The sequence below is a fragment of the Pseudorca crassidens genome, chromosome 3, assembly GCF_039906515.1.
Source record: "Pseudorca crassidens isolate mPseCra1 chromosome 3, mPseCra1.hap1, whole genome shotgun sequence".
NCBI lineage: Eukaryota > Metazoa > Chordata > Mammalia > Artiodactyla > Delphinidae > Pseudorca > Pseudorca crassidens.
In genome coordinates, this window is record NC_090298.1 from 63,263,666 (window position 1) to 63,291,165 (window position 27,500).

Sequence of the window (27,500 nt, forward strand, 5' to 3'; positions counted from 1 at the left end):
CAGGGTTAGAATATCTTAGTTTTTCAGGTCCTTTCTGGCCTATTCCAAACATTGGTGAAACCGTTACTGGAAGAAAATCTTCAGATTTCCAAATTGCCAACATAAAGAAAATTCTCTCTTCTTCAGACAGCCTTATGTTAGGATTTATAAAGTTTTTTGGTGTGTTTTTAAATGGCCTCACATTTTTCCCTTTTTCTTTTTGATAGGAATCTTTTAGTCCTGCTATACAGCTGCACCTTGTACATCAAGCTCCGTGTAATGTTCCTCCTTACCTCTCAAAGAATGAATCAAATCTTGGGGACCTCTTACTGGGCTTTCTTAAATATTATGCTACAGAATTTGAGTAAGTGAAATTTCAAATTGTGTTTATTCGTTTGTAAATAAGTGAATGCTACAAATTGGGTCATAAACTGTATTTATCAATTTCAGTGTTGTAAACTACTCCAAAAATGTGTAGTTTATAAAATTTAATATCTAATAATTAATTAGAAACTAAATAGCTTTCCTGTTTCTAGCTAATAAAAAAAATTATAGTTCAATAAGCCCAGTTTTAGTTGATTTCAGTAGTGATCCCATTTTATATTTAGCCACCTCTTTCCACTGTAGGGCCTGAATAAATGTTTGTGTTGGTCCTGTGTAGGTGCTGTATAGTATGGAACATCTGTTTTCCCGGAACTTAAAATTTGTAATAAAAAACACAGCTAAAACAACTTGGAAAAAGTTCTACTTAATACTTGATATCTGAATAAATAGTTGTGTTTGTATGATATACAAATCAAGGACTACTCCTTTTCCTTTTTTTTTTTTTTTTTTTTTTTTTGGTGAGGGTGATACATAAACATGAAACAGTAAAGTGTGTAGTCAGGCTGGCCATAACTGAAAGTTCTTACAGGAGTTTTTAGTCCAGATAGAATGGGATTAGGGGTTGTTTGCAGCTCTTCTGATCAATTTGGAAAAGCTTGAAGGAGAGAATGAATGAGAGAACTTAGAAGTTGTACAATTAGAGGAGGAGGGTACAGTGACCATAGGGTGCCAGTTTGAAGAGGTTTGGAGAGGGGAACAATAATAGTAAGCCTAATAAATTGCTATTACTTGGTGGGAAGAACTGTTCTAAGCAGATTATATGTATTATGTCATTAGTTTACATAATAGCCAAATGAGTTGGTATTATTTTATGCCTATTTTACCAGTGAGGCATATAGAGAGGTGAGGAAACTGGCCCAAAGATCACACAGGTAGTAAGGGGAATACTTCAGATAGTTTTGACTGCAAAATTCACTCTCTTAACTATGATACTTTACTGAAATGTTGATATTATCTGCTATCATACAGGAGTTTTAAAGAAACTTGACTCATATAAGATGATTTGAAACATAGGACCTGAAGGAAGAAGTGTTCTTTACATTTCTCCAAGTAAAGTTTCTATCAGACTGCCTGTTTTGTTTATGGTTGTGTCTCCATTACCTAGCCCAATGCCAGGTAGTGGTACTTGAAAAATACTTGCTATAGGTAAATAATTTTGAAGCAGAAAGTAAGATTATGGATATGAATCAGAGATCATCAAGGTGACTTAGAAATTACTGAATTAGGTTAACAAAAGGAGTAAGAAAAGTGCTGAAGAAAAGTAGTTCAAGAAGAATGAAGTTATAATAATCCAGGTTAAAAATGACCAGGACCTGAATGTAAGTCTAGGCAACAAAGATAAAAAGGAAGGAGCTTTCATCTGTATAAAGATGAGGAAAGATTTAAGACTGTATGAGACATGGGACATAAGAGAATATAAAGGTTATTCTAGAGTTAAGATTTTTTAAGATGTTGCAATGATAATAGCTAATGTTTCGTGAATGTTTACCTAGTGTCCTGCAGTATGCCGAGTGAATCCCATGTATTATCTCATTTAATCCTCACAATAACCCCTTTCAAACTTCGGGAATTTGTGAACTTGAAACTTGCCCGTAACGATACAGTTAGATAGCTAGAGAACTGGGATTCAAATTCAGGTGACTAAAACCACATTCTTAGTTGTTAGACTGTATTGGCATCATCTGTTGTGTCATGTAAATTAGATATTGGGGCAAGTTCATAGAAGAAAGATATTTTTCTGCCATGTAGAGTTTAGGATTAGAGCATCTAGAGAAATACTTTGAAAATCATCTGCTTTGTTGGACTGAAACAAAATGGTAGATGTGCAGGTTTGTATGTTAGTTTAGTATTAACAGAAACTAGCTTGCTGTGCCAAATGAATCTGGCTAAGAGGTTTTGAACTTTTGGACGCACTTGTTATGATGCTACATGAGTTAGGTGACATCTTCACCTACTGTTTCATCATATAGTGCATTGTTGTTTCATACCAGATATTTTCAGAAATTTGACTGTAGGGAGCATAGCCAAGAGTGTAGTCATGGTAATGAACTAGGTGCTGTGCAGAAGAATTCTGGCAGCCATTAGAAGCATTTGTAAGGATGTTTTCTGAACTTTGAGATACTATTAAAAAATTCCCTTTACTTGAAGACAAAGAATTAAGTGCCTGTGAAAGGATGCTTGAGTACCTGGTATGAATGGTGCAGAAATTTTATATGGCCATTTAAAATTACCATTAAAAAGATTTTCTTACCTACTTCACTCGCAGCTTTCTCCTTAAACCTTGCTGCTGAAAATTCTTAAAATGAAGCCAGCTTTCTAGAAATGTACCTAGGAATGAGGAACTGACACAATAGGAAAAAAAAGGATCAGGTGGTTCAGGAGTCTAGAAAAACATACAGTCAGAATTTAATCACTTTGTAACTTAGCAAAACAACAAAAAAGAAAAGAAAATTTTAAATTCTAAATATCTTACAGACTCATAGCTACTGGAGATTCTAGGAACCTTATAAGGTATCTGTTTTATAATTCTCTTTATTTTCTGGATGCCCAATCACATGTCATTACTGCTAGTTTATATGTTGGATTAAAAATACATACCTATATACTTAAATACATACATTTTTTGAAAACGGAAATACAAAGAACAATTTTTCTATCTCCTTTCTTACTATTTTTTCCTCATTTTATTTCATCAGTAAATCATTGAGTGCCTACTCTATACCAAGCTATTTTCTATGCACTGGGGATATAGCAGTTAACAAAAGTGTCTTTATGGAGCTTATCTTGTAGTATGGAGAGATAGACAGTAAACAAATGTACAGTATGTTAGATGGTGGTAAGTAGAGAAAAATAAAGCAAAAGCAAGAAAGGATATTCTGGTGTGTGTAGTTGTTGCAATTTTAATACCTGTATTGCCGTTTAATACCTAGCGTGGTAAGACAGTCTCACCGAAAAGGTGACCTTTGAAATAAAGACCCAACGGAGAGGAAAGTGTGAGTTATGTGTCTATGTGGGAGAAGAGCTTTCCAAACAGAAGGAAAAACAACTGCAAAGACCCTGAGGTGGAGGTTTGCCTAACATGTTCAAGGAACAGCAAAGAGGCCAGTGTGACTGGAAGAGAGTGTAGAAGTCAATGATGTCAGAGAGTTAAGGAAGTCCATGTCATGTAGGGTCTTGTGGTTAATTTTGATGACTTTGGCTTTTCCTTTGGGTAAAATGGGAAACCACTGGAGGGATTTCAGTAGAGAAATTGCGTGATCTGATTTAGTTTATAACATGCTCATCCTGGTTGGTGGATAAGAATAGACTGAAGGGGGAGCCGAAGGCAGAAGCAAGGAGACTGTTTAGAAAGGTGTTGTAGTAATCTAAGAGAAGTCATGTAGCTTGGGTAAAGGTGGTTGCAGTGGAAGTGGATGAGAACTGGTCAGATTCCACTTACATTTTGATTTGCCATAGATTAGATGTGACCTAAGAGAAAGCGAGGAGCCAAGAATGGCTTCTAAGATTTTGGCCTGAGCAACTGCAAAGGTGGAGTTGCCATTAGGTGTGATGCGGAAGACAAGGAAGGAACATTACTGATTTTGAACATTTTAAGGTTGAGATACCCACAAAATATTCAAGTAGAGATACTGAGTAGAGTTGGATATACAACTCTAGAGTTCAGGAGCGAGGTCACAGTTAGAGCTTTATATTTGGGAGTTGTCAGCAGGTAGATGGTATTTAATGCTAGGAAACTTTTTGAGAAAACCAAGGGAATATAGATAGAAAAGGTTTAGTCCAAAGACTAAACCCTTAGATACTCCAGTGTTAAGAGGGGTACAGGAAATACAGAAGATACAAGAGTGTTTTAAATGACAGTGAAGAGAGAAAGACAAATTCAGAATGTAGATATTCTGTGAAACAATTGGCCTAGTCTCTCAAAAAGTCAATATCTTAAAAAAAAAAAAAGTGGAGGGGACATTTCCAGATTAAAGAGATGGAACAATCAAATACAGTGGATGAACCTGGATTACAATCTGATTGTAGAGAGGGTGGAAAAATTATAAAAGGCATTTGAGTTACATTAATTTCTTGATGCTGTTGGTATTACAAAGGAGAATAGCCTTATTCTTAGATATATGCCAAAGGATAAAGAAATGAAGTTTCACTCTGTCTGCAGCTTAAACAAAAGGGTCAGTTCAAAACATACACATATACACAAGCAAATGTGGCAAAATATTAACCACTGTTGCACTGCTTTTAAGTTTTATGCTTTTCATTTTTCCCTTTGAAAAATGTCAATACAGAGATGAAATAAAAATAGATTAGGTATGAGAAGGAACTAATATATAGTAATCAAAAAAGGAAGAATCATTGAGAAAGGAGGAAAGCCAATAGAATGTGGTGTCTTGGAATCCAACGGGGAAAAACGTTTTGAGGAGGAGGGAGTGATTATGTGCGTCACATTTTTTGATAGATCAAGTACAAGATGAGAACTAAAAACTGACCATTGAAGCATCCGTCCATGTGGAGGCTACTGGACCCTTGACAGGAGCAGTGGATAAAAAGCGTCATTGGGGCCTTTCTCACCTTCTGAGATGGCCCATACTCTGTGGAGTGTGTTTCTCCCAAGGCTGGTCTCGCCTTCTGAGATGGCCCACACTCTCTCTGTGCAGTGTGTTTCTTTCTAAATAAATCCACTTCTTCCCTATTAAAAAAAAAAAAAAAGTGTCATTGGTGTGAGCTAAAGAGAGAAAAGGAGGGGAGGATTTAGGTAGTGTAGCTAACTCTCTAGGGAAATTTACATACTTGTAAAGGGAGCAGAAAAAGTGGGGTAGAAATTGGAGGATTAAGCAGGGTTGAGATTTTGTTTTTAGAAAGAAATTTTGCCATCTTTATGGCAAAATTGATGATACCAGAAAAATTGTAGTAAATTGTTGAACAGTCTACTTGTTTGAGTAGAGAAGGATTGGAATCTAGAGCACCAGTGGAATAGAAGCGCTGACAATTAATTAATAATAATGAGGAAAAAAAGAATATATAGATACAGACAAATGCAGGTTGATGTGGTGGGAGCTAGAGGAAACTATCTTTTGATTGTTTTAGTTTTTTTAGTGAAATGAAGCATGGACATCAGCCAGGAAGGATTGTGAGGGAGTAGATTTGAGAAGTGAGGAGAAGGTATGAATTGTCACGTAGAAGAGTAAAGGAGTGAATTAACTATGGAAATATAGTATGATTGGTGGGTAGTGGCATTTAGGATCATTTTGAGCTAAGTCATCATGAATTTAAAGTGATCATAAACGGAAAGGTCAATATGGTTGCATTTTTTCTCCAGCGCTGTTTAGCTGCTTGGGAAAGGATTGGAGTAAACAAAGATTTAATTATAGTTGTATCAGCCAAGTAAGTTCAGTGCAGCAAGAGCAGGTAAGAGAGTTGAGAGATATGCAAGGGAGTGATTTTAATAATTGACCATGGACAGGACATATTAAATTCAGTCTTGAAAATGGGCACAGTGTTGCCTACATGACATCTAGGTGGCAGTTTCCAATAGGTACTTGTACATTTTGTCGTGGGGCTTAGTAGCTGGAGAAGAAGATTTGGGAAAGAAACATCAGAGTACTGAAGCCCGGATGGGTGCTCTAGCATTTGAAAAAGATTGAAAAAGACAAAGTCCTGATAGACACCAGCATTTAAAGGGTCAGGCAGAAGAGGAGCCAGTCAAAACAAAACAAAACTCCAGGATTAGAGTCAAGCTTTTTCTCTGTTTACAAGATTTGAAATCCCTAACAAAGTGTTTGTTTGTTTGATTATTTGCTTCCCAACCCTTAGTAATAGAATAAAAATATACAATTTTTTCACTTACTTTGACTAGTCTTAGCATATATGCAGTCATGTGGTATCGGACACATAATTTTGTCTATATTAGACTTAAATTTTTCTTTGTAATGTTGTTGAAGTCTGCATTTCCAATTTAATCAATTGTCTCAAAATACTTTGTTTGTCACAAAAAGAATGGCTAGAAGAGAATAAATGAGTACCAGCTCATTATCATTACTGAAGAAAAAAAGCATCTTACCAATATAGTCAGAAATCTGTTTTATATTCAAAAGATTATCATACATTATCAGATCTGTTTTAGATTAAGCCCCATATCTGTTGTTCTAGTCTTTTCTGAAACATCCCTCTTTTATAGATTGTATCTTATTTTATACTTTAATTATTGCGTGACAATGACAGATTTTCACATGGCAAGCAAATTATGGTAGAGAAATATGGTATGATAAAAGGCTTAGTTTAGAGCCTGTTTTAAAGAAGGAAATGTATAGGGAAAATATTTCTAAATTACCATTTGAATTCTACATTTAAATTCACCTCTAAGATTAAAAGTAGTATATAAGTTATGTATCATGTTTATGATTTGAAATATTTAATAATTTCAAATATTTGAAAGTTCTTCAAAAATGCAGTAGATTGAATCAGTCCAAATAGTAGTGGTTCAAATATTCTTTTTTAATTCCTCTATGAAGTACTTCAAATGATACAGTCATTTAAATAACTGAATTGTTTGGGTTGTTTATAGGTTGAAGATTAAACACTATCTGATTAGTGATGAAAAAGTGAATATGGTTGTGTCACATATGTTTCTGTGATCCAGTTTAGAATCAAATACTGGCATGTAATATAAATTCAGGATTGGATTTAATAGAAATATAGTGGTGAAGAGAGTTCCTTTGATTTAAGAAAGTAAAAGTTTTAGTTTAACAGCAGGATACAGTATTTCAATATTTTAAACTTGTCTGAGAGAAAAAAATCAGTCCACCTCCTTTTAACATAATATTTCCTATTTTAATTCTACTGCAGATTCCACTGTCCTATAAGTTGAAATTAGAAACAAGTAGTCTCAGGAAAAAGTTCATTTCATTAGTGAAATTTGTCTTATGCGGTATAAAGTGAAGTAGCACAAAATGTAATTCTACTGTAATTTTGTGTGGGTCAGCAATGTGGTTATATAACTCTCCCCTTTACATTGTTATTTTTAAGAAAATTTTGGTAACACACTTGGACCAGTAGAGCAGTGTACTTCTTTTCTGTTTGGAGTCCAAACTAACAGAGCTGCTGCACATGAAGGATCTAAAACATCTTACTGTAACCAATCCTAAGTATTTCTTTTTGACAACCCACTTATTTTTAAAAAACATAAATTCTGATATATATTTTTAAAGAACTTAAAGCTGTCTTTGCAAACTATTTCTAAACTGTATTCTTGGTAAGAAAAAATAGAAAATCATACTTTGAGGATTCTTTTCAGTTATCAAACTTTACAAGATGCAATATTTTCTTGCATGTTTAACATAGAAATTAGTCAATTTTCCAGAAACAAATGCCATACTGGACCCACGATTATATCCTTATGGATTCTCTAATAAATAGAGACAGAGTAGGACAAGTGTTGCATTTGGAATGTCCCAAACCATGGTCTTTCTCCTACTGAAATGATGGAGAAAGCTAAATACAGCTGAAAAAAAGATATCAGCTATACCCCAAACTCATTTTTCTATTGAATACAAGCTGAGTGGTTATGTGTTTTTAAAATGTTTTTGAAAAAAGGAAAATTGTACTTGTATAAAATTATTATAATTTGAACTTGTACAAAATTATTATAAATTTAAAAGAACAGTGTAAGGTTAGGATATACTAAAGACGGGACAGTTTACCTTCAAGCATGCTGATAAAATTGTTTTACTTGAATAAAACTTCACTGTTAACATCTACATCTGATATACAGCAATAACGGTATGTTTTCATAGAGTATTTTTCTTTTCTTAAAACAGCATCTTCTTGCTTCTACTGGAAAATTAAAAATTTTTCTACTATAAATCATATCGGTAGAGGTGCACCTGAACAGAAATTATTTAATGATGCCAGAAAACAACACAAGAAGATTACCTCTCTCTTACCAAATAAAAAATTCTTACTGGGGTGTTAACAAGGAACATAGTTTTTTTGCTTACTTACATTTTATTTTTCATATTACTTCATTTATTCAAAAAATATGTATTGAATACCTAGTTTATACTAAGCAACTAGGTGAAGAGTGAAATACACAAATAGCTCAGCATCTTGGAGCTTTCATTCTATTTAGGGGAGACACACAATAACATAATAAATAAGCAAATTGTTAGAATGTAAGTGCTGTGGAGACAAACGAAGTAGAGAAGGGGAAATGGGGATCGAGGTGCAGAGGGTTGAAGCAAATTCCAGTTCTATGAGAAGATCAGAGTAGGCTTAACTACTGATATAATAAAAATAATAAAAGGGAAGTTAAGAAAATAGTTAACATGATTAATGTTTTTCTTTTGATAGCTGGAACAGTCAAATGATTTCAGTTCGTGAAGCCAAAGCCATTCCCAGGCCTGATGGTATTGAGTGGAGAAATAAATACATCTGTGTAGAAGGTAGCTTTCCCACAACACTCTCTATTTCCTATCCAACTATCATCATGGTACTGAGAGAATTACTTGAATACTTTCAGCTTATATTTCATCTAAAAGTAATACATTTATGTTCTGAAGTGGTTTATAAGTCTTTTAATCGTAAGATTTTAATTAAAAAATAATTTAAAATTCTTTAGTTGTAAAATAATAAACATGAATTTAGGTGTCGAATCTTTCCAGTCAGTAGGATTTGAGCAGTCTTCACGCACCTCTCATGCTTGTAGTTGGTTGAAATTTAGTTTCATGACTTACATACAGGTAGAAGAAAATGATTCTTTGAAATAAAATTAGTTCTTTTATACTTAAATATTGATAATTAATACAAGCTAGATTTTTATGAATATTAAATTGATTTTCCTTTAAAAATTAAATGGTCTGCAGATAGTCTGTTCTCTAAAATTAATTTACATGTAGTTGAATATTTCTTTAAGTCAGTGGAAACTGACTTCAAGAGGCAATATTGTTCTCACAGATGCCAAGTTGATGACTTTTGTAAATCTTGAGGTAACATAAAGGGTTGAGATTTGGCATTTGCAGGAAAACATCAAATTTAGAGTATTTTAATCTTGAATTATAATGCAACACATTAAGAGTTTATAAATGTGAAATTGAATCTCCTGCTTTGGTCTTTCGTTTGCTAAATTGCACAGTGTGTGTATGTTATTTTAGTTACTTGGTTCTTTTGAATATTAAATACAGTTGTAAAGTGCTACGTACTGTGATCTGATAGTTTAGCATATGGCGTTATTTTATTTTGAAAAGTACTGTGACAATAAAGTTTTTTGAAATAGCCTTTCTGAGCAATAAAAAAATAAGCAAAAGGAGTTTTTAAAATTACGTACCTGGTTATATGACAAATCTAAAATTAACATCTCCATCAAATTTCCTATTCTTTCACACCTTTTTTGAGGTCTTTCCCCTCATTCTAGCAACTTCATTCTCTTTCTCACTAGTCTCTCTCTTTCAGCTTTACAGCATACATAGGTCTTCTCATCCTTGAAAAGTACTCTTGACTTGATCCTACTGGCTTTTCTGAGTACTTTTTTTCCTCTTTTTTATGCCAAAATTCTTCAACTCTAGTAATTTTAACCTACTGCTGGCATTATTTCAGCTCCCATCTCACTCCTGATGCCTTTAGTTATCCTTCTTTTCTCACTGTTATCTTCAGTTTCCTCATTCTCTTATATAGAATCAGTTTCTTTGTCTCTATATATGAACTCTTCTCTCTTATTTTGTGGGTGAAGGGTGAGTGGGGTGAGGGTAGGGACATGGAAAGTAATATTGGAGACACATACATAAAATCTCTTATTTTGTTCTCTTCCTGTCTTGTCCACTTTTTTCTCTATCCTGTTTTTCTGTCTTTCACTGCCAAATTTCTAATACAAGTTACTGTTCTCATTGCATTTTTTTTAAGCCATTTAGTCACACCATAATTCTCTGCACTGTCTTCCATCCTCCCTGGTATTAAACCTCTACTTTCAAAGGCATTGACCTTTCTCCTACTAGACAAATCAGTGGGTTTTTATTATTTATTTATTTATTTATTTATTTTTGGCTGCCTTGGGTCTTCATTGCTGTGTGCGGGCTTTCTCTAGTTGTGACGAGCGGGGGCTACTCTTCGTTGCAGTGCATGGGCTTCTCATTGTGGTGGCTTCTCTTGCTGCAGAGCACAGGCTCTACGTGCATGGGCTTCAGTAGTTGTGGCTTGCGGGCTCTAGAGCACAGGCTCAGTAGTTGTGGCGCACAGGCCTAGCTACTCTGTGGCATATGGGATCTTCCCAGACCAGGGCTCGAACCTGTGTCCCCTGCATTGGCAGGCGGATTCTTAACCACTGCACCACCAGGGAAGTACCTCACAGTAGGTTCTTGACTCTATGATTCTTCAGAAATCTTACCTATTTTTATGATTTATACTTAATATACCTATGCTGTTTGCTTAAAGATGTTTACTTTAGACATCTTCTCACTTGAATTTTATCTACCTTGTTAGACAGCTCATAGCTATTATAAAACTATTTATTATACACATAAATCTGATGTTAGGCTAAACCACATGCAATTGCTACTGTGTAGGTCAGAAACTGTCAAATATTGGCAATTTCATATAATTCAACCAAATAAAAAACTGAAGTTCTCATTTTAATAATTTCTTGTTTATATGTGCATTTAACATTGTAGAACCTTTTGATGGAACAAATACAGCCAGAGCTGTGCATGAAAAGCAGAAGTTTGACATGATCAAGGATCAATTTTTAAAGGTAAACAATGCATCAGATTAACTCTAGAAGCATTAGTGCACTAGTGTGCTTTGAAAATTAAAAAAAACATATAGGTAATAGGAAAGAACAGCTCTGGTTCCTGTGTTGTGAAGCAATTAATGTGGCGCAATAGGGAATTTATTACTTGAATTTAGAAATACTCCTTCAGAGAGATCTGACTCCGCTTTTACTCACATGGCTTTCACTTTGTGGAAATAAGCATTTTCACAGTGAGCTTATTAAGCTCTCAAAATGAATGAATAAAACCTAAAGGACTCCTTTCCCTCCTTAAAATATTGGGGAAGAAATACAGCCTTAGAAGAAAGCCATGTCTGTTCCATATTTTTCTTCTATATACCCCCTGTAACAAGGAACTAGAGCTCCATTTTATCTTTGTTTATATTCTGAGAAGTTAAACAAAATGTATGTGTTTGTGTGCACACACATTTTATATATATAAAGTCATATATATGTAAACTGTAGTTTATTCCTTAGCTCTCTAGTCCACAGTATGAATTTTTTCATCAGTGATTTTGCTAGGTTTGATTCCTAGCTTCAAGTTATTCAACAATACAGAGTAGAAACACATTGATAGAAATATGTATAGTAATATTATGAGACATATAGGAGAGAATACTTCATAGAATAAAAAGATCAAGGAACTTGTGAAGATCATTTTAGAGGCATATTTTTTCATTACCGAGACATCATAAAGTGGACTTTATTTTGATGATTATTAAAAATGCAAGTGTATCATGTTTACAGGCTGTCCTTCAAATTAGGCCCTCTCAGTTTGTCAACCAGAATAGAAAATTTAGAATGAAATGGAATTCTGGAGGGCAAAACAAGTATCCAAGAGGGAATGTTTTTCTCTATCAGATTAAATTGAGAACTCAAAAATAGCATTTGTACATTTCTGTTCTTACTGATGGGTGAGCTTTCATTTATGATTGTTTAGCTATAAAACCAGTACTTTTAGTCAGTTGAACAACTGAAGTAAGAGCAAACTGCAAAGATCTGCAGCCAGATTTTTTGGTAGTGGGCCAGATTTTTAGCTTATGAACAAGAATTTCAGTTTCTTTTTTCTCTTAAAAATTCTTTTCACTCTTCTTGTCTAGATGTATTGTATAAGGTGCTTTATTATAGATTTACTCTCTCTTTCTTCATAAATACAGTTTTTAATTGGAAGAGCTTTCTAGATACAAAATAGTCAGTCAAATAATTGAAGTAATCTTTCCTTACCCTCTCAAACCCAAAGGTTTTGTATTAATTACTTTGCTGTTTTAAATGACATTTTCTAAATCGGTGAATAAATGTTAATATTGTCAGTTGCATCTTTTTGTACAACCTATGTGCTCATTTCTTTATTAATGAATTGGAACTACACAGGTGTAAAGTTTTTAAATAACATCTTTCTGATGACAGAAACAATACTTTTACTGTGTTAAAAACTTGGGAGATAAAAACACAGACACAAAAAAGTCACCCCAAATTTTACTGCCTTGAGAAATCACTGTTAACATTCTAGTAACTCTCCTTTCAGCCTTTTGTTCCACATATATTTTAGGTTTTAAGAATGATTTTTCTTTCTCTTCCAGTCATGGCACAGATTGAAAAACAAACGAGATTTGAACAGTATACTACCGTTAAGAACTGCTGTCCTGAAAAGATAACTGGCCTCTATTTCTTAATAAAGAACAGTAGTAACATCATAATGCATTTTGTTTACCTTCATCATGGTTTCTTTTTAATTGTTCTTCTTGTTTTCATGTTTTATTCTTAAGAGGACATACTTATATATGCATATTTTATTATGACATTTCCTAATAAAACCCTTTGATTTAAAGATGTATTTTTGAAAATGTTTACATTGATAATTAGTAATATTATGGCATGAATTTTCAGGAGATCAAATAAAATATTTTTTTGAGAATTATCAAATAAAAGTTTTTTGCTATAACTGTAATTAATTGTACCACATGCTAATACTGAAGAGATGTGTGGACTGTTTTGGAAAGGGTCTGATGTATACATACTTAAAAGTATCACCTTCGGTAGATGGTTTGTTGCCTGAGTCTGTTCTAGTGAAGTGAAGATTCGAGTCAGTTATTCAGTTACTTGAAGCAAAATGAAATCTTTTATTTCAGTGAAATCACTGCAGAGGCATGAAATACTGGACAATTGCCTTAAGTCCTCACTTGACTCATCAGGATAAACTGAGGCTTTGTGTCGATATTAGCATTTCATTAGTACCTCACATGCTTTTGGTGTACTTGTGATTGCTTTAAATTTTGTGTTGAAACAACTACATTTTGCACTGTAATAATATGAGCACTAACTGTGTATTGTACAGCAGTTAGGGAATTGTTTTGAAGAATCAGTTCAGTGTAGACATTTTGAAAAGGTTAAGTCCTCTGTGCTTTATGGTAGCTTAGTGCAATTTGCACTTTTGTTTTACTTCCCGTTTTCCTGCTTTTATTTTTCCTGTGACATGAAGCAACAGAAACTGAAAGATCAAAGTTGAGATTATATCCTGTTGATAGTATCAGAGTTTTTTCTGTGTATAATTATAGGATTGTAATCTAAACTGGAATTTTTAGGCAGTAAGCCACTATAAAATGTTCTAGATAAGACATAACATTATTATAAATAAAAGCTTAATGTTTGTAAAGATATCTTTTCCACAAGAAGAAATAGTGGTGGCTGCTAAAAATGCTACAGTGTTTATTAAGGTCGTTTTTGGTTTATGTAAATATTTGTAAATTGGTCAGTGCCTGTAAATTTAAATATAAATAATCTTAAAAACAGTTTTAACTTTTTCAAAAGGACTTTCAAAAGGACTGTGTACAACTTCTTTTAGACCTGCTGTAGCACAGTTTGTACCTCTAATGTATTTGGTTTTTTTGCAGACCAATTCAAATGCTAACAAGACTTTTGCTTTTTGACTTATAAAAGGTGCATATTTTCATTTTTTTCTTTAAGTTTAAATTTTTGTATGATCAAATGGAATAAAGTTTATATATGGAAATTGTCGATGTGTTTTTTGCTTTTTTTTTTCTTTCTTCTGTGAAAGTCTTTACTTCTGAGATGAGATTGAGGCTGTAGTTATCATCTGGAGCTGAACCGAATCCAGTTATTGTGTGTAATTATTTAGATTATGCAGAGAATCTTGGAATCAAGTTCATTCATCTTTAAGCCAACTAGCCACATCAACACCCTATTTCTCTGGCATTATTAGGAATGAAGCTTTCCACACAGGTGAATTTTTCAGTTTACTGATGATTAATGCTTTTGAAGCAATTAAGCTTTATGTACTAGTTCTTTTTCTTGGAAATTTCCCTAAAATGTAATTTACACTATGCAACTCTTCTTTATCAGAATGTGTTGAGTATAATTAATATTCCAGTAATGACTCCGGGTAATAATTATAAACAATAAATAATAGCCATAGTACTCCATAGTAATACTGTGTAGCTGTCAGACATGGGTAAGTGTCTGGGGCATTCTGCCTCTACAGTATTATGACATTTCCTAATAAAGCCCCAGAATTTACCATGGACTCCTTCATGCCACTGTTTCCTCAGCTTTCAATGACCACCAGGCCCCCTATCTCACTGCTGCTGCTTTTCAGCCATATCGCTATAACAGATAAGAAGTTAATAAATTTACACCCAGTCATAAATCAATAGACTGAAACCTAAGATTATGCACTTTGTGACTGCTAAATATGTCAGATAAGTGGTCTGTCAATATATGAGAGAATTTTTTTTTTTTTTTTTGCAGTATGCGGGCCTCTCACTGTTGTGGCGTCTCCTGTTGTGGTGCACAGGCTCCGGACGCACAGGCTCGGCGGCCATGTCTCACGGGCCCAGCCGCCCCGTGGCATGTGGAATCTTTCCAGACCAGGGCACGAACCCGTGTCCCCTGCATCGGCAGACGGACTCTCAACCACTGCGCCACCAGGGAAGCCCTGAGAGAATTTTTAGGCTTTTAAATTATTTTCAATATGAATTATTTAATTGTGTTGTGAATAATACATTCTTTTCTATTTGTATTGATCTGGCCATTTCTATTTATGTTGTTACTCAGGAAAGTAGTGTTAGAAAGTTTAAAATGTGCAATCTGTACTGCAGTTCTAAATTTTGGATTGGTTTGAGCTAAGATCTCCACAAATCTTGTTGATTATAGTTAGTGTTCCTAAGAAATTTTGAGTTAAATGGAGGGAATATACCTGTAGTTTTTTTGTGTGTGTGTGATACGCGGGCCTCTCACTGTTGTGGCCTCTCCCGTTGCAGGCTCCAGACGCGCAGGCTCAGCGGCCATGGCTCACAGCCAGCCGCTCCACGGCATGTGGAATCCTCCCAGTCCAGGGCACGGACGCACGTCCCCTGCATTGGCAGGCGGACTCTCAACCACTGCGCCACCAGGGAAGCCCACCTGTAGTTTTGATTAGTGTTTAATAGATCCCACAGCTGCAATTGATTCCTTTTTGTCCTAATGAGCAGACACTTGGGATTACTAATGCAAAAGCCAACCTGCTGTAAGAGAATGCATACTGCTGATGTTACACCTGGTTTAGTGAACCCTGGAAGGCTGGACTATTGCTGTCTTCCCTCTCATGCCCCCTAGCTGATGCTTCTGTACTGTACCTCAACTACCTGCGGTTCTTTGCCCACAGACCTAATGCACACATATGAGCTAGGGATAACTGTAACTGGGGAATACTACCTAATTTACATTTATCATATTTAACAACTCTGTGAATAGAATTTGCTGTAATTAAAAATCAGTGTTAGCTCTTTTAGCCATAAAATCATTCTTATGAAAAAAAGATCTTTATGTATTGTGAAGATATCTCTACCTGTTGTACATAGCAGGCCTGTTCTCTTCAGTGCAGGGACCGTTCATTAAGCACCTACTATGTGCTAAGTACTTTGCTAAGCTTCTGCGCTTGTATGAGATGGGGATAATGGGACAAAGATAAACTTACAGTCTACTGGGGAAAGAGACACAAACATAATTTGAATATAGGATAATGTGGGAACCTAAAACAGTGTTATTGAGCTTAAGCTGGGGATTTCAGAGAAAAGTGTGATCTTGAATGATGAGTACCCAGGTAAATAAAGACGGGAAGAACGTTTCAGGTGGAAGGAATTGTGTACATAAAGGCACAGTGGTGTGACTTGATAAATGTTAGAACTCCTGACTTCCAAAGACAAGACCAGACAGCTAAGATGTGGGTTGTTAGCATTTATCTTCCCAAGGACCTTGTGCTTTAGTCCTAGAACAGTGGGAAGCCATTGAGGGCTCTTAAACATGGGCATGGCATGATCTGGGACTTTGGGTTGAATTTCAGACAAAACAGACTTTGGCCAATGTAGGGAAATTATTCCTCTTCAAAGTTTTAAGATTTGTGGAGATAAAAGTTTCCTGGCTGAATAATCCAGGGGTCACTGAGGAAGAGAATACACAATATTGATTTGCAAATATAAAAGGAGCCAGTACTGAACAATGGTTCAAAACGGGGCTTTTGAAATGGGCAGACTTTGTTTCCCATTGGGTCACCTTGCTAGCAAAAGGAGACCTTGAGCAAGCTAGGTACCCAAGCTCTTCTGAGCCTGTTTTCTCATTTATAAAACCAGCATCTTAGTTAAACCTACCACAGCAGAGTTGTGAGGGGGAAATTACGAGTGCCTGAACTAGTAGTAAGTGTTCTGCTCTGTAAAAGGGAGTAGTTATTTGGTTGGGATAAGGGCCCATCGAGTAGCTCAGTTCTGCCGCAAACCTGAAGCCTACCAAACCCACTCTAGAGGGAAGAGAAGCAGGGGGGCTGTGTGCCTTTCCTCCTCCCAACTCCCGGATGCAGCGGGAGCCTGCGCCCCTCGGAGTGGTGCTCTCCAGTTGCCCAAAGGGCCCGCCAGGGACCCGCCTAAATTGGGGCGGGGAGGGCTGCGGGAAGTTAGACGCGCAGGGAACAGGAGACGCCGAGCCCCGGCCCCAGAAGCTCGGTGGTGAAACTTTCTGACGCTTTCTATTTAAAGTCGCGGGGCTCGCCCGCCCCCAGGAGGGAACCCGAGCCGCCCCGCCAGGACAGGGCAGGGCAGGGCCGGGCCGGGCCGGAGGCGCCGTCAGAGGGAGAACACCAGGCGCTGCGCGGGCGGTTCCGGCTCGAGCTCCGGCCCGGGAGAGGCGCGATGGCTAGCAGCGAGAGCAGCCACGCCGCGGACAGCGCCCTGGGCTCCGACGCGGACGAGGAGGTGACCCGGGGGCTGGACACTGAGGAGGAGTCGGGGGGCGAGGAGGACGAGACGGCCGCGGAGTCGGAGTCGGAACCGGAGCCGGACGCCAGGTAGCGTGGGCCCCTCGCTCCGGGCCCGCAGCCAGACGCGCGCCGCCTGGGCCGGGAGGGCGGCAGCGAGGCTGGAGGGGTGCTGCGCGGGGGAAACGCCGCACCCTTCCTTTCCCTCTTTTTAAGCGCTGGGGTTCATTTCCCTCGAGCTAAGCACTTTCTCTCTGGGGGCGCTGCCTTGGGAAGAACTTGAAGGTGAAGGTGCTTGCTGTCAGCTGGAGTGACAGGCCCGGCTGGAGCAACAAAATTCATCCCTCCCCATCCCCCTTTCCGCCCTCATTACCACCCCCTTCCCCCAGCCGGCTCCTTGTGACTTGCTGCTGCTCTTGTTTATTCTTGGGGATTTACTTCGGGTTCTGCCGAACTGCAGACTTGCGCAGAAATGCCTACATTTGGCCCAAAGCCTAGGAACAATCTTGAAACCCTGAGCTAGAGGAGAAGAGGGTATGGGGTGGGGTGGAGGCCGAGAAGCCGCTCTGGAAACTTCAAAGGACTGAAAGTCTCCTGGATGCCCAGCACTGACCTAGGTTGCTAGAAGAGGACTTAATTTTTGTACAAACGCCCATACATTCTTTGGAAAAAAGAAGCATGAATTTCAGTCACCCCTGTTATTAAAATTCTGCTTTTTTTTTTTTTGGTCTCAAACATTTATCAACATTACATGTGAATACAATTAGGTAATAACTATACACAAATGTGGTCTCCCTGCCTCCCTTCTTTCTTGCAGACCCTAAAATGAGAACAGCAGGAATCATCTCCTGTAGATTTGGATTTGTTTTTACCTTTCCTTGTTCTCTTTGAGTATGGGGATGGGGGTAGGGTGTTTGTTTTTAGTTTTAGGTTTTTTGTTTGTTTTTCGGTTTGTTAGTTGTGTCCCTTCCTAAATCTATTAATATCAGTAGAAAGGCTTTGTAGGTGACAGATGGTTGTGCAGCACTGCAGAGCACCCATCTTACCCAAAGTTAAAAGTGCTGCCCAACCAAAGACAGCAGAGCTGAAGCTGAAACAGCCCACAGAGGGGCATTGATTAGGGTGAACTGTCAGTCAGATAAGAAGTCTGGAATATCGGTCACATATTTACCAAGTGGGGAGCAGGCACAGTCCCTGCCCTCAAAGACTTTATGGAAGAAGTTAGGAAGCAATATGGGGACCATGAGACAGTGTGCTGAATACACGAGAGGGGAGGGAAGGACAGACCATGGTACCGTGGAAGGTCAGAAGAGTGTGTAGATGTGCGGCTGCCTTCAAAAGTAGTGGGCATGACTTAGGCCCTGGAGAATGGGCAAGAATTGCAGAAAGGAGACGCAGAAGAGAAGGCACCTGTGGGAGATGGAACAGGAGTAGGGACCTGTGATTCCTGGGCAGTACGGAGAAGGGGAAGTCTGTTAATCCAGCCTTTTCCCTTAATGGCATCCAGGATCCTCATATCCTTTTGCCCAAGCAAAATTTGCACCCCTGCCACCCAAGAATCTGAAAACTCATTTACTCTAAAATGTGAGCAGCTGATAGAGATTCAAAATACCACTTTGGTGTTGTGTTGCCCTTTGCCAAAGGTCAAGATCTTCAGGTAAAGGCATAATTTATCTGCGGTAAATGTCAGCCTGCTCTGACTACAGATGATAAGGTGGACACCAGGCCAAGCGTCGGAATGTAGAGTGGAGGGAAATGTGGGGGAAGAGGTAGATGGTGGTGGTGGAGGCCTTGAAAGCCATCCCATTTAAAAAATTTTGGATTTGATGACATGGGTAACAAGAAATCAGTAAACTTCTGGAGAGGATTTAGGAGAACAGATTGGTGTCATTGAGAAAGGAGACTGACAGGCAGATTGGAAAGTTGTGTGTGGGGAGGGCTCAGAGCAGAGAGGCAGCAGCAGAGAGAAGGAAGGGAGATATGTAGGGATTGCTTCATGGTGGGGCAAGGCGAAGGGAGGTGGCAGCTGTAGGCTCTTTCAGGAGAGAGGTTTCTGTTGGCAGGAACTCCTCTAGGAAGTGAGAGTTCTTGAATGTTTTCTAACCTCAAAGTGTGATCAGAAACCAAACCATTTTGGTGGGCGTGAGTTTACAAATATGGCCTAAAGTTCTTCTTTCTTCTGAGACTAGAGGTGAGAGCTTCGAATATTCTCTAATTTATGGGAAGGAAAAATGATGAGACATTCTTCCTCTCAAATCCTCCATCCAAGTTTTACAGTTAAAAGAGGGCTCACTCCATGCCAGGCTCAGTTCTCATTTTAAACCCTCCCAGCAGCGCTGTGAGGTAACTGTCCTGTTATACGTGAGGAAACCGAGGCTTTACGTAATTTACTGAGGGTATAAGGCAAGTAAATGTAAGAACCAAGATGTGAGCCTCTGTCTGTTTACTCCCAGCCACTGCTAGACTTCCACACCTCCCTTCTTTTGGAGGAAAGACCCTTTCTTACTGTAGGGGAAACTTGAATGGCTCCAGCTAACTTCTATATGGAAAGGTTATTGGAGGAAAGGGAAAGACCTTTTATTCACTATTCCGAATAATAATGGGAGTTTTCCCCTTCTTGAATGGAAAAGTTGTCTCTGTCTCTGTTTCCTCAAAGATCAGAACTATTTGCAGAAGTTGATTTACAGACTGATTTTTTTTTTAATTGAGAGGCATGAAAGTAACATGAAAGTAACTGAATGGAAATAGCTTAAGTAATAATAACAGAATGATTGATGATGGCATCTCTTTTGGTATTATTAAGCCATTATTAAAATGTTACTTATGAAGATTTCTAACAGTATGGGAAGTGCATATATTGAATTTGAAAAAAAGTTCATTTTATAATTTAGAATGATCTCACTATAAAATAAAGTGTGTATTGGAAAAAGGCTTAAAAGGTTAATAAAACTTAGCATAATAAAGGTTATAGTAACTTTTATTAACCTTAAGGTTGAAAAAAGGTTAATAGTCATTGTCTCTGAGTGATGGGATAATGGTCGACTAAACTTTTTTCTTTAACTGTATTTTTTGGTTTTTCTGTAATGAACAGACAGTGCACTTTATTATCAGAAAAAGACTTCACTTTTAAAAACTCAAAAGGTACAAAGCGTCATCTGCTTGTGCATCTTTTCTTTGTTCTTCCAGCAATAATATATAGAATTATCTATAGCCACCTTTCTGAATCAAGGAAAAAAATCACCTTTAATTGTAAAGTGCAGGGAAGCTCACCATTATACATGCCAGTATTTGTATTAGATTAGAGAACTACCCTTCTGATATATCATTCAGTGATATGAATATCATTGGCATGAAGAGTCCTGAGTGGCAACCCTGTTTGCCATTCCATCATGGGCAAATCTCCCATCCTCTCTGAGCTCCATATTTCTCATCTCTAAATTGGGATAATTTTACAGATTTATAAAAAAGGATAATTAGTGATAATTCCTAATTCATAGGTTGTCACAGGATTAAATAAACTATGTGAACATGTGTAAGAGTGCTTGGCCTTCAGTAGGTTACCGGTAAGTTTTAATTTCTTTACATCCCTTCAGATGAATCATTACTAGCAGCCAAGCTACCTTCTGCCCACCATTCATCAATGAGGGGAGAGTGATGTCTCCATTTTCAGTATGAGAAATGGTCCTATTCCACTTTGGCTTTCCTGTGTTCCTTCATTCACTAAACATTCATGGAATGCCTACTAATTGCCAAGGACCATGCTGGGGATACAAACATTACTAAGACCTCCATTACTGTCCTCAAGATAGTCACATTCTAGGTGGAGAAACAGAAAAATGTAATTATGTCATTAACTGTTATAAGAGATATAAGGAAGAAAAGGTCTGTATGAAACACCTCAAAGTAGGCAGGAAGTCCTGGGGTCTATCCTGCCTGGAAGGATGGGGGAAGACTTCATCCAGGGCCTTTGGAGCAGGGTCTTCAATCATAATGAAGTGCCCAGAGGGCTCATTGTTTGTGGATATAAGAAAAAGATTTTCATGTTGCTAAAACTTCATACAAAAGTTGTATGTAAAAAGCATCTCTATAAAACCTGCAGGATTTGAGAGCTGGGAGAGGCTATAGAAACATCTTTTCCCAACCAATCCTTTTACAGATTCAGCAACTGAGTTTCAGGGGACGTTTGTTCAAAGTCACACAACTTTTTAGCGGTAGAATTAGGACTAGATCCCGGTGTCTGGACTCCAATCTATGTTCATTTGTTTATTCATTCAACAACTACTTATTGAACTCTTACTATGTGTCACGCACTTTCTAGGCACAAAGGATACAGCAGTGAACAAAATGAACCAAGTCCCTGCCCTCCTGGGAGTGGTTTTCCAGGTTGGGGAGACAAATAGACAAACAAATATGTAGTATGTCAGGTGGCAATCAGTGATATGAGGACAAGTACAGCAGATAAGGGTTATACTGTTTTGGATAAGGTGGTGAAGAAAGCCTCTGTGATGAGGTGACATTTGACCAGAGACTGAAGGAATGAGTATTCTAGGCAAAGAGGAGAGCTGGTGCAAGGGCGCTGAGGCAGGACTGTGTGTGGCTTATTTGAGGAACACAAGAGCAGAGTAAACAAGGGGAGAGTGATGGGAAATGAGTCTAAGAGATGGTTGGGTTGCAAATCATGTAGGACTTTGCAGGCCCTGATAAGGGCTTCTGATTGTATTCAGAGTAAAATAGGAAGTTGGGTTCTGCCTACCATACAACTCAGGGTTAAAAAAAGAAAAGAAAAGCACGGTGATTGCATTATCCCATTAAATAGTAAGCGCCTATACTCTCGTATACTCATTGAACACCTGTTGGGTGCCCAACACTGTACTAAATGTTTCAAGCTTATGGTCTCCTGTATGGAGGAAGTTACGTAAATAGACATCCATGAGTTTTGTATTTTTCTGACTGTAGTCCGACGAAGCCTGACTCTTTTGGTCTTTCCCACAGATCACTTGGAAATTTTTCAGAATTTTGTTTTGGATCTTTTCTGTTGGTCAATTTTAATTTCTCTGTTTAAGCGCAGAGGTTTTTGCTACAACAGTGCCCAAATCTTAAAAATCATGTTCATTTGCAGCTTTGCCAGTGCCTGTATAAAAAAGGTCTGCCTAAGCTGATAGAATTAAACTTATTAGTGACATTTACGTTTAATCATTGTAAGAAAGAAACCTATTGGAAGGTGAAGGGAGTTTGTAAATGGTTTTTGTTATCAGTATGGAGCAGTCTGTTGCCATATGTCTATTTATATGATGTCTCTCACTTCTGTGCTTACCTAGGTGTTTTGACAAGTGTGTTATTTGAGACAGCCCTCTTCTGAGGTCAGTGGAAAAAGCTGAGATGGGAGGGGTGACTACTTAGGATGCCAGAGACTGAGGGAGGAGAGAAGATAAAGCAGAGGCTCTTGGAGCCAGGAATTGAAGAGCTATTTAAGTGTTGGCTGCATGGGTATTACATGCCCTTGGTGAGACTTTGACTCCGTATAGGGGACTACAGCAAGAGTTGGATTTCTTTTCTTTAAAACAGCAAACCAACCAAAATGTGGGACATTTTAACTGATAGAATTTTGCCAAAAAAAAAAAAAAGTGTCTTATATTCCCTGGATATTCTGAACCTAGGCTCAGTGAAAGCCTTGACTCAATTCGGACAAAGTAACCAAATTCCCCTTCCTTCCTACCAAAAGAGAGAATCAGGTATAAGAGACTGGATGTGGTTTGTACCTGAAATAGTAATCTTTGATGTAGCCCAGTATTATCCAATATTTCTATTGGATAATAAAATACTTACAATGTGAACCACATATATAATTTATAATTTTCTAACAGCTACATGAAAAAGTAAAAAGAAACAGGTGAAATTAATTTTAATAATATGTTTATTTAACTCAATATCCAAAGTATTATCATTTCAACATATGATCAATATAAAAACTATTAATGGGATATTTTACATTTTTGTGTGCCAAGTCTTTGAAATTTGATGTGTGTTTTACATTTACAGTACGTCTCAATTCTTCTTCCCCACCCCCAGGCTACATTTCAAATGCTCAGTAGCCACATGTGGCTAGTGGCTACCATATTGGACAATACAGGCCTGATAATACCTAGAAATCCATTAACTTCACTGGAATGCAGAGAACTGTTCCACTGATAATGAGTTCTATATGCTTGGCCCTATGCAAGGCACCAGAGACATAAGGGTGGTTGGATGGCACAGTTCCTTCTTAAGGAGCTCACAGCCTGGTGAGGGGAAGCAGGTAACTCCAACATAGTGTCATAGCACTACACTGAGGATATTAACAAGGGAACAGAGAAAAGAAGTATATTCTTCTTAAAATGAAATTTAGAAAGATTTTGCAGAGGTGATACTCCAGCTGGGCAGAAAGATATTCCAGACACAATATGTGATTAGATATTCTTTAGTTCCTGGTTCCAGCTCTTGTGCTAATTCCTGCTCTGTTTGAGCTTTCTTTTTCTCATCCAGAATCACTCAGAATTTCCAGGACTGGGAATATTTGTTGAATTAATAAGTGAATGGCATGAATAAATGAGTGAATGAATGAGCAGGTGAATATCAAGTCATCCAGATTCCCTTGAGAAGCAAATTTAGTTGGGATGCTGAACCTGTTAGATTAGGTAGAATTTCATTAGTTGCTGACCATTCATTTTCCAGGAATTGACAATAGCCAGGGACTCTGGAAACACAATAGCTTGGAGGCGACAGTGATAAGTACTGAGGGATTGTTCAATTAGGATGTCTGTGGTTATCATTCCCACCTTCTGTGACTCATTGGGAAGCCTCCCCTAGACTGACCCTTGAGCTGGATCATAGAGGGACAGTTAAGAATAGGCTTTGCATTTTGCCCAGAGAAAAGTCCTCTCTTAAGGCAACCGGAGTGTATTCAGTTCCAAAACTCTACATCCTAGTCTGATAAAGTCCAAGATATGTGGGAGGGTTAATTGATGCTACCAAACTCTAAATGCTCAAAGCCCTCTCATGGAGCCATTACTATGCTTTCTTAGTTTGGGTACACTTCTCTTAAAAAAAAAAAATCCACAGCTAAACAGAAATTTTCATCACAAATTTCCTCTTATTGGCTGAGTTCACTAGGGCACTTAAAATTGTTGATTTGTAAATAAAATGAATTTCCTCCTGTTATGACTTCATTAAATTAACATTTATTAAGTGGAACATAGGGTGCCGGATGGTGAGCATGAGTAGCAATTCAACAACAAAAGACCACAAGAGAAATTGAGCTAGAGAAGTTTACTACTCACAAGTCCTGGAGGAAATACACAGCGTACCTCAAGGGGCCATACAGGGAGGTCAAGGCAGAGTGAGTACAGGCAAAGAGAGAGACAAAACCTGGCACACATGCCTTTATTAGGGTCTATGTGTGGAATTCTTGGGGGTTCTTGGGCTAAGACTGGATCAGTCAATTCAAACCAAAATGCATGGGGTTTTGGTAAATTTCACAGGAGTCTTATCTAAGGGGCGCACAGGGGAAGACGATGGAAGGTGAGGGAGACTATTGATCACAAAAACTGTTGGGGAAGTCATATCAGGAGCTTACTATGAGGACTGTCTCCGGGACATGTTCTTACATGAGGAGGCTGGTGTCAGTTTAAGGCCCCTGCAGGCCACTTGGTCCAACAAAATGAATGCCAGAGCAGTAATGCCGCCATGTTGCTTAGCTAAATTCGAGACACCTCCAATTTCAGAAATGTACCTACTGAAAGAAAAGAGGCTCATTCATTCAGCAGATATTTGATGAGGGCCTACTGTGTGCAAAACAAAGTAAATTAAATCTAGAATGAGTGAAGAAAACAGAGGTCCTAATCTTTAGAGTTTAGTCTCTGGAGAGGGCAGGCATTAAACAAATAATCTCACAAGTAATTAGTTGAAGCAAATACATTGGTAAAATGAATTGTGCCTGGGGAGCAGAGGCAGGGTTCTGCTAGGATCCCGGTCCTTCAAGTCCCAGTCTCTGAGGCCTCCTTGCTCCTTCCTCTGGGAGTTTTCTGTTGGTCTCCTTGTCATCTTGCTACCAACTTCTCTATCTGCCTACAACAGGAGGTTTCACTGCCCTGTGGTCCACATATTGCTGGAAGGCCTGGCTGCTGATGACATTTATCCTAGACAGGACTTTAGCATCATCTCCCTGACCTGTTTATGCTTCTGATGAGTGAACAGAGACCCAGAGAAGGAAGGGAAACCGACATCAACTCAAGGAATAGCTAGTCTATTCCAAGCATGGTCACTTGTTAGTTTGGTCTATTTTCACAATAGCTCTATGATATATGCATTGTTTTCATTCCCATTTTATGGAAGAGAAAATGGAGACTTAGCAATCTTGAGTAATTTACCTAATGTCAGATGGCTAGTAAGTATGCTAGGATTCTAACCCTAGTCTAATGGCATAGCCAATCCTGGAACACTCATGAGTTCAGTGCTCATCACCAGCTCTAACACACATCTGGTGTTTATTAGCCAATTTCTTTCTTTTTTTGAGCATAAATTTACTTTTAAAAAACAATTATTTTGATTTACTTCTGATTTTAAAAGCAAAACATAAAAGCCCCAGACAATCTATGTAGTAGCTAATCCTGACCAGCACCTCAGCTATATTAAGTTTCCTAATGTGTAATAGGGAGAGTAGGTCTTATGTTTAAAAATAGATGTTAGGAAAAAAAAAAAAAGATGTTAGGCAATCCTGTGTGCTTGAGTTTTAATAAGGTCAAACATAGCAACACCAAAATAACTTCTCTGCATGCTCTATGGGATCATATGATAAATGTTCAATAGGTATTTACTTATAATACCTATAAAATTCAGATCCTCTGTTTAAAAGACAGAATTTGTATGATTTAGCATGGTATACTCTGAAGTTTTCATATCTAGTATTTTTTTTTTTTAAGAGAGAATGAAGAGAAGAGAGTGAGACAACAGTCTGTCTCTTCTTAGAGTTTTGGAATGTCCAAGAAGGACAGTTTTGGAATGTCCAGTAAAGTCTCTCTTCATCTAGCACCATTTTGGGCATAAACCAGATTACAATGCAAAAACACTTGATAGGATTGAAAAGACCTGGGTTATCATCCTGGCTCTGCCATTTACCAACTGTGTGACTTGGGGCAAGATAGCCTCTCTGCATCTTTACCATGGCTTCCAAGGCCCTACCTGACCTGATTACTTCTCAGCTCATCTCATACCCTTCCTCTGCTACATTCCAGCCACACTGGCTTTTTTCTGAACCTCCTGTGTGCTGTGCTAAGCCTGTCCCTGAATCCAGGTCTTCGCTCTTGCTGTTTTCTCTCCCTGGAACACTTTTTCCTTAAATCCACCCTTCACGTTTCGGTGGAAATGCCACCTTCTTAAAGAGGCTTTCTGCAACCATCCTGCCTGATGGGCTTTCTTCACATCTTTCACTATCGCATTGTTCACTGTTTCACATTCCTCTTCATGGCACCTGTCACTGTCTGAAATGGTATCTTTTTGTGTATTTATTGTTTATTGCCACCACTAGAGTGGAAGCTGCATGAGGGCGGGGGCCTTGCTTCTCTTCTCTGCTACATCTCCAGCAGCTAGAACACAGTGTCAGGCACACAGTAGGTGCTTAAGAAATGGTTAAGTGCATAAGTGGTTGGATTGCAACACAAAATGTTTCATTCTAGGATCTCAGGTTTCCTTCTCTCAGATCAATACCACTCTTCAACACCTTGTTCTTAGGTGCTAAAGCAAGGATAGGGAGAATGAGAACTGAGAGTGGTCTTTGAATTTGGAAAATGCAAGTCAACAGAGAGAGATTAATGACATTGAAATGTAAATGCCTTTGAGAAGGTTAATAGCTTAAACGTATCAGCATCTGTTTTAGGTTGGATTCCCTTTGGAACAAATACCTTCAAATATAGGATCTAAGAGACTCTCCTGGGAGAAGAGGGGACCTGGAAGGGGAAATGAGTGCTTAGAAGAGTAGTGAGAGGGCACTAAGGGCAGACTGGCATTATAGCTGCACCCCTATCTATGCTGCACAGAGGAGGGAGCTAAGGGTATTACCTAGGAAACTGCAGAAAACAACTTTCTCCAAACCCTTGGCTTCAGTTCACT

General features: G+C 38.0%; 2 protein-coding genes across 10 annotated transcripts in view; both read left to right on the top strand.

Annotated features, from left to right (window-relative positions):
* TENT2 (terminal nucleotidyltransferase 2) overlaps positions 1-14,129 on the top strand; it is a 58,588-nt gene extending 44,459 nt beyond the window's left edge. For all 7 annotated transcript variants that reach the window (XM_067731105.1, XM_067731106.1, XM_067731099.1 and 4 more), the window contains 4 exons: positions 207-343; positions 8,710-8,801; positions 11,019-11,098; positions 12,697-14,129. In XM_067731105.1, coding sequence (XP_067587206.1) covers positions 207-343; positions 8,710-8,801; positions 11,019-11,098; positions 12,697-12,771 — 384 coding nt within the window. In that variant the 3' untranslated portion in view covers positions 12,772-14,129. The remainder of the gene's footprint in view (positions 1-206; positions 344-8,709; positions 8,802-11,018; positions 11,099-12,696) is intronic.
* A 3,019-nt stretch (positions 14,130-17,148) lies between these two features.
* CMYA5 (cardiomyopathy associated 5) overlaps positions 17,149-27,500 on the top strand; it is a 107,548-nt gene continuing 97,196 nt past the window's right edge. Inside the window, exon 1 of one of the 3 annotated variants that reach the window (XR_010941999.1) lies at positions 17,149-17,447. Coding sequence is in view for 2 of the 3 variants with exons in the window: in XM_067731108.1 (XP_067587209.1) it covers positions 17,293-17,447 (155 nt within the window). In the remaining variant the exon portion in view is untranslated. The remainder of the gene's footprint in view (positions 17,448-27,500) is intronic. The other 2 variants (XM_067731108.1, XM_067731107.1) reach the window with 2 other exon arrangements.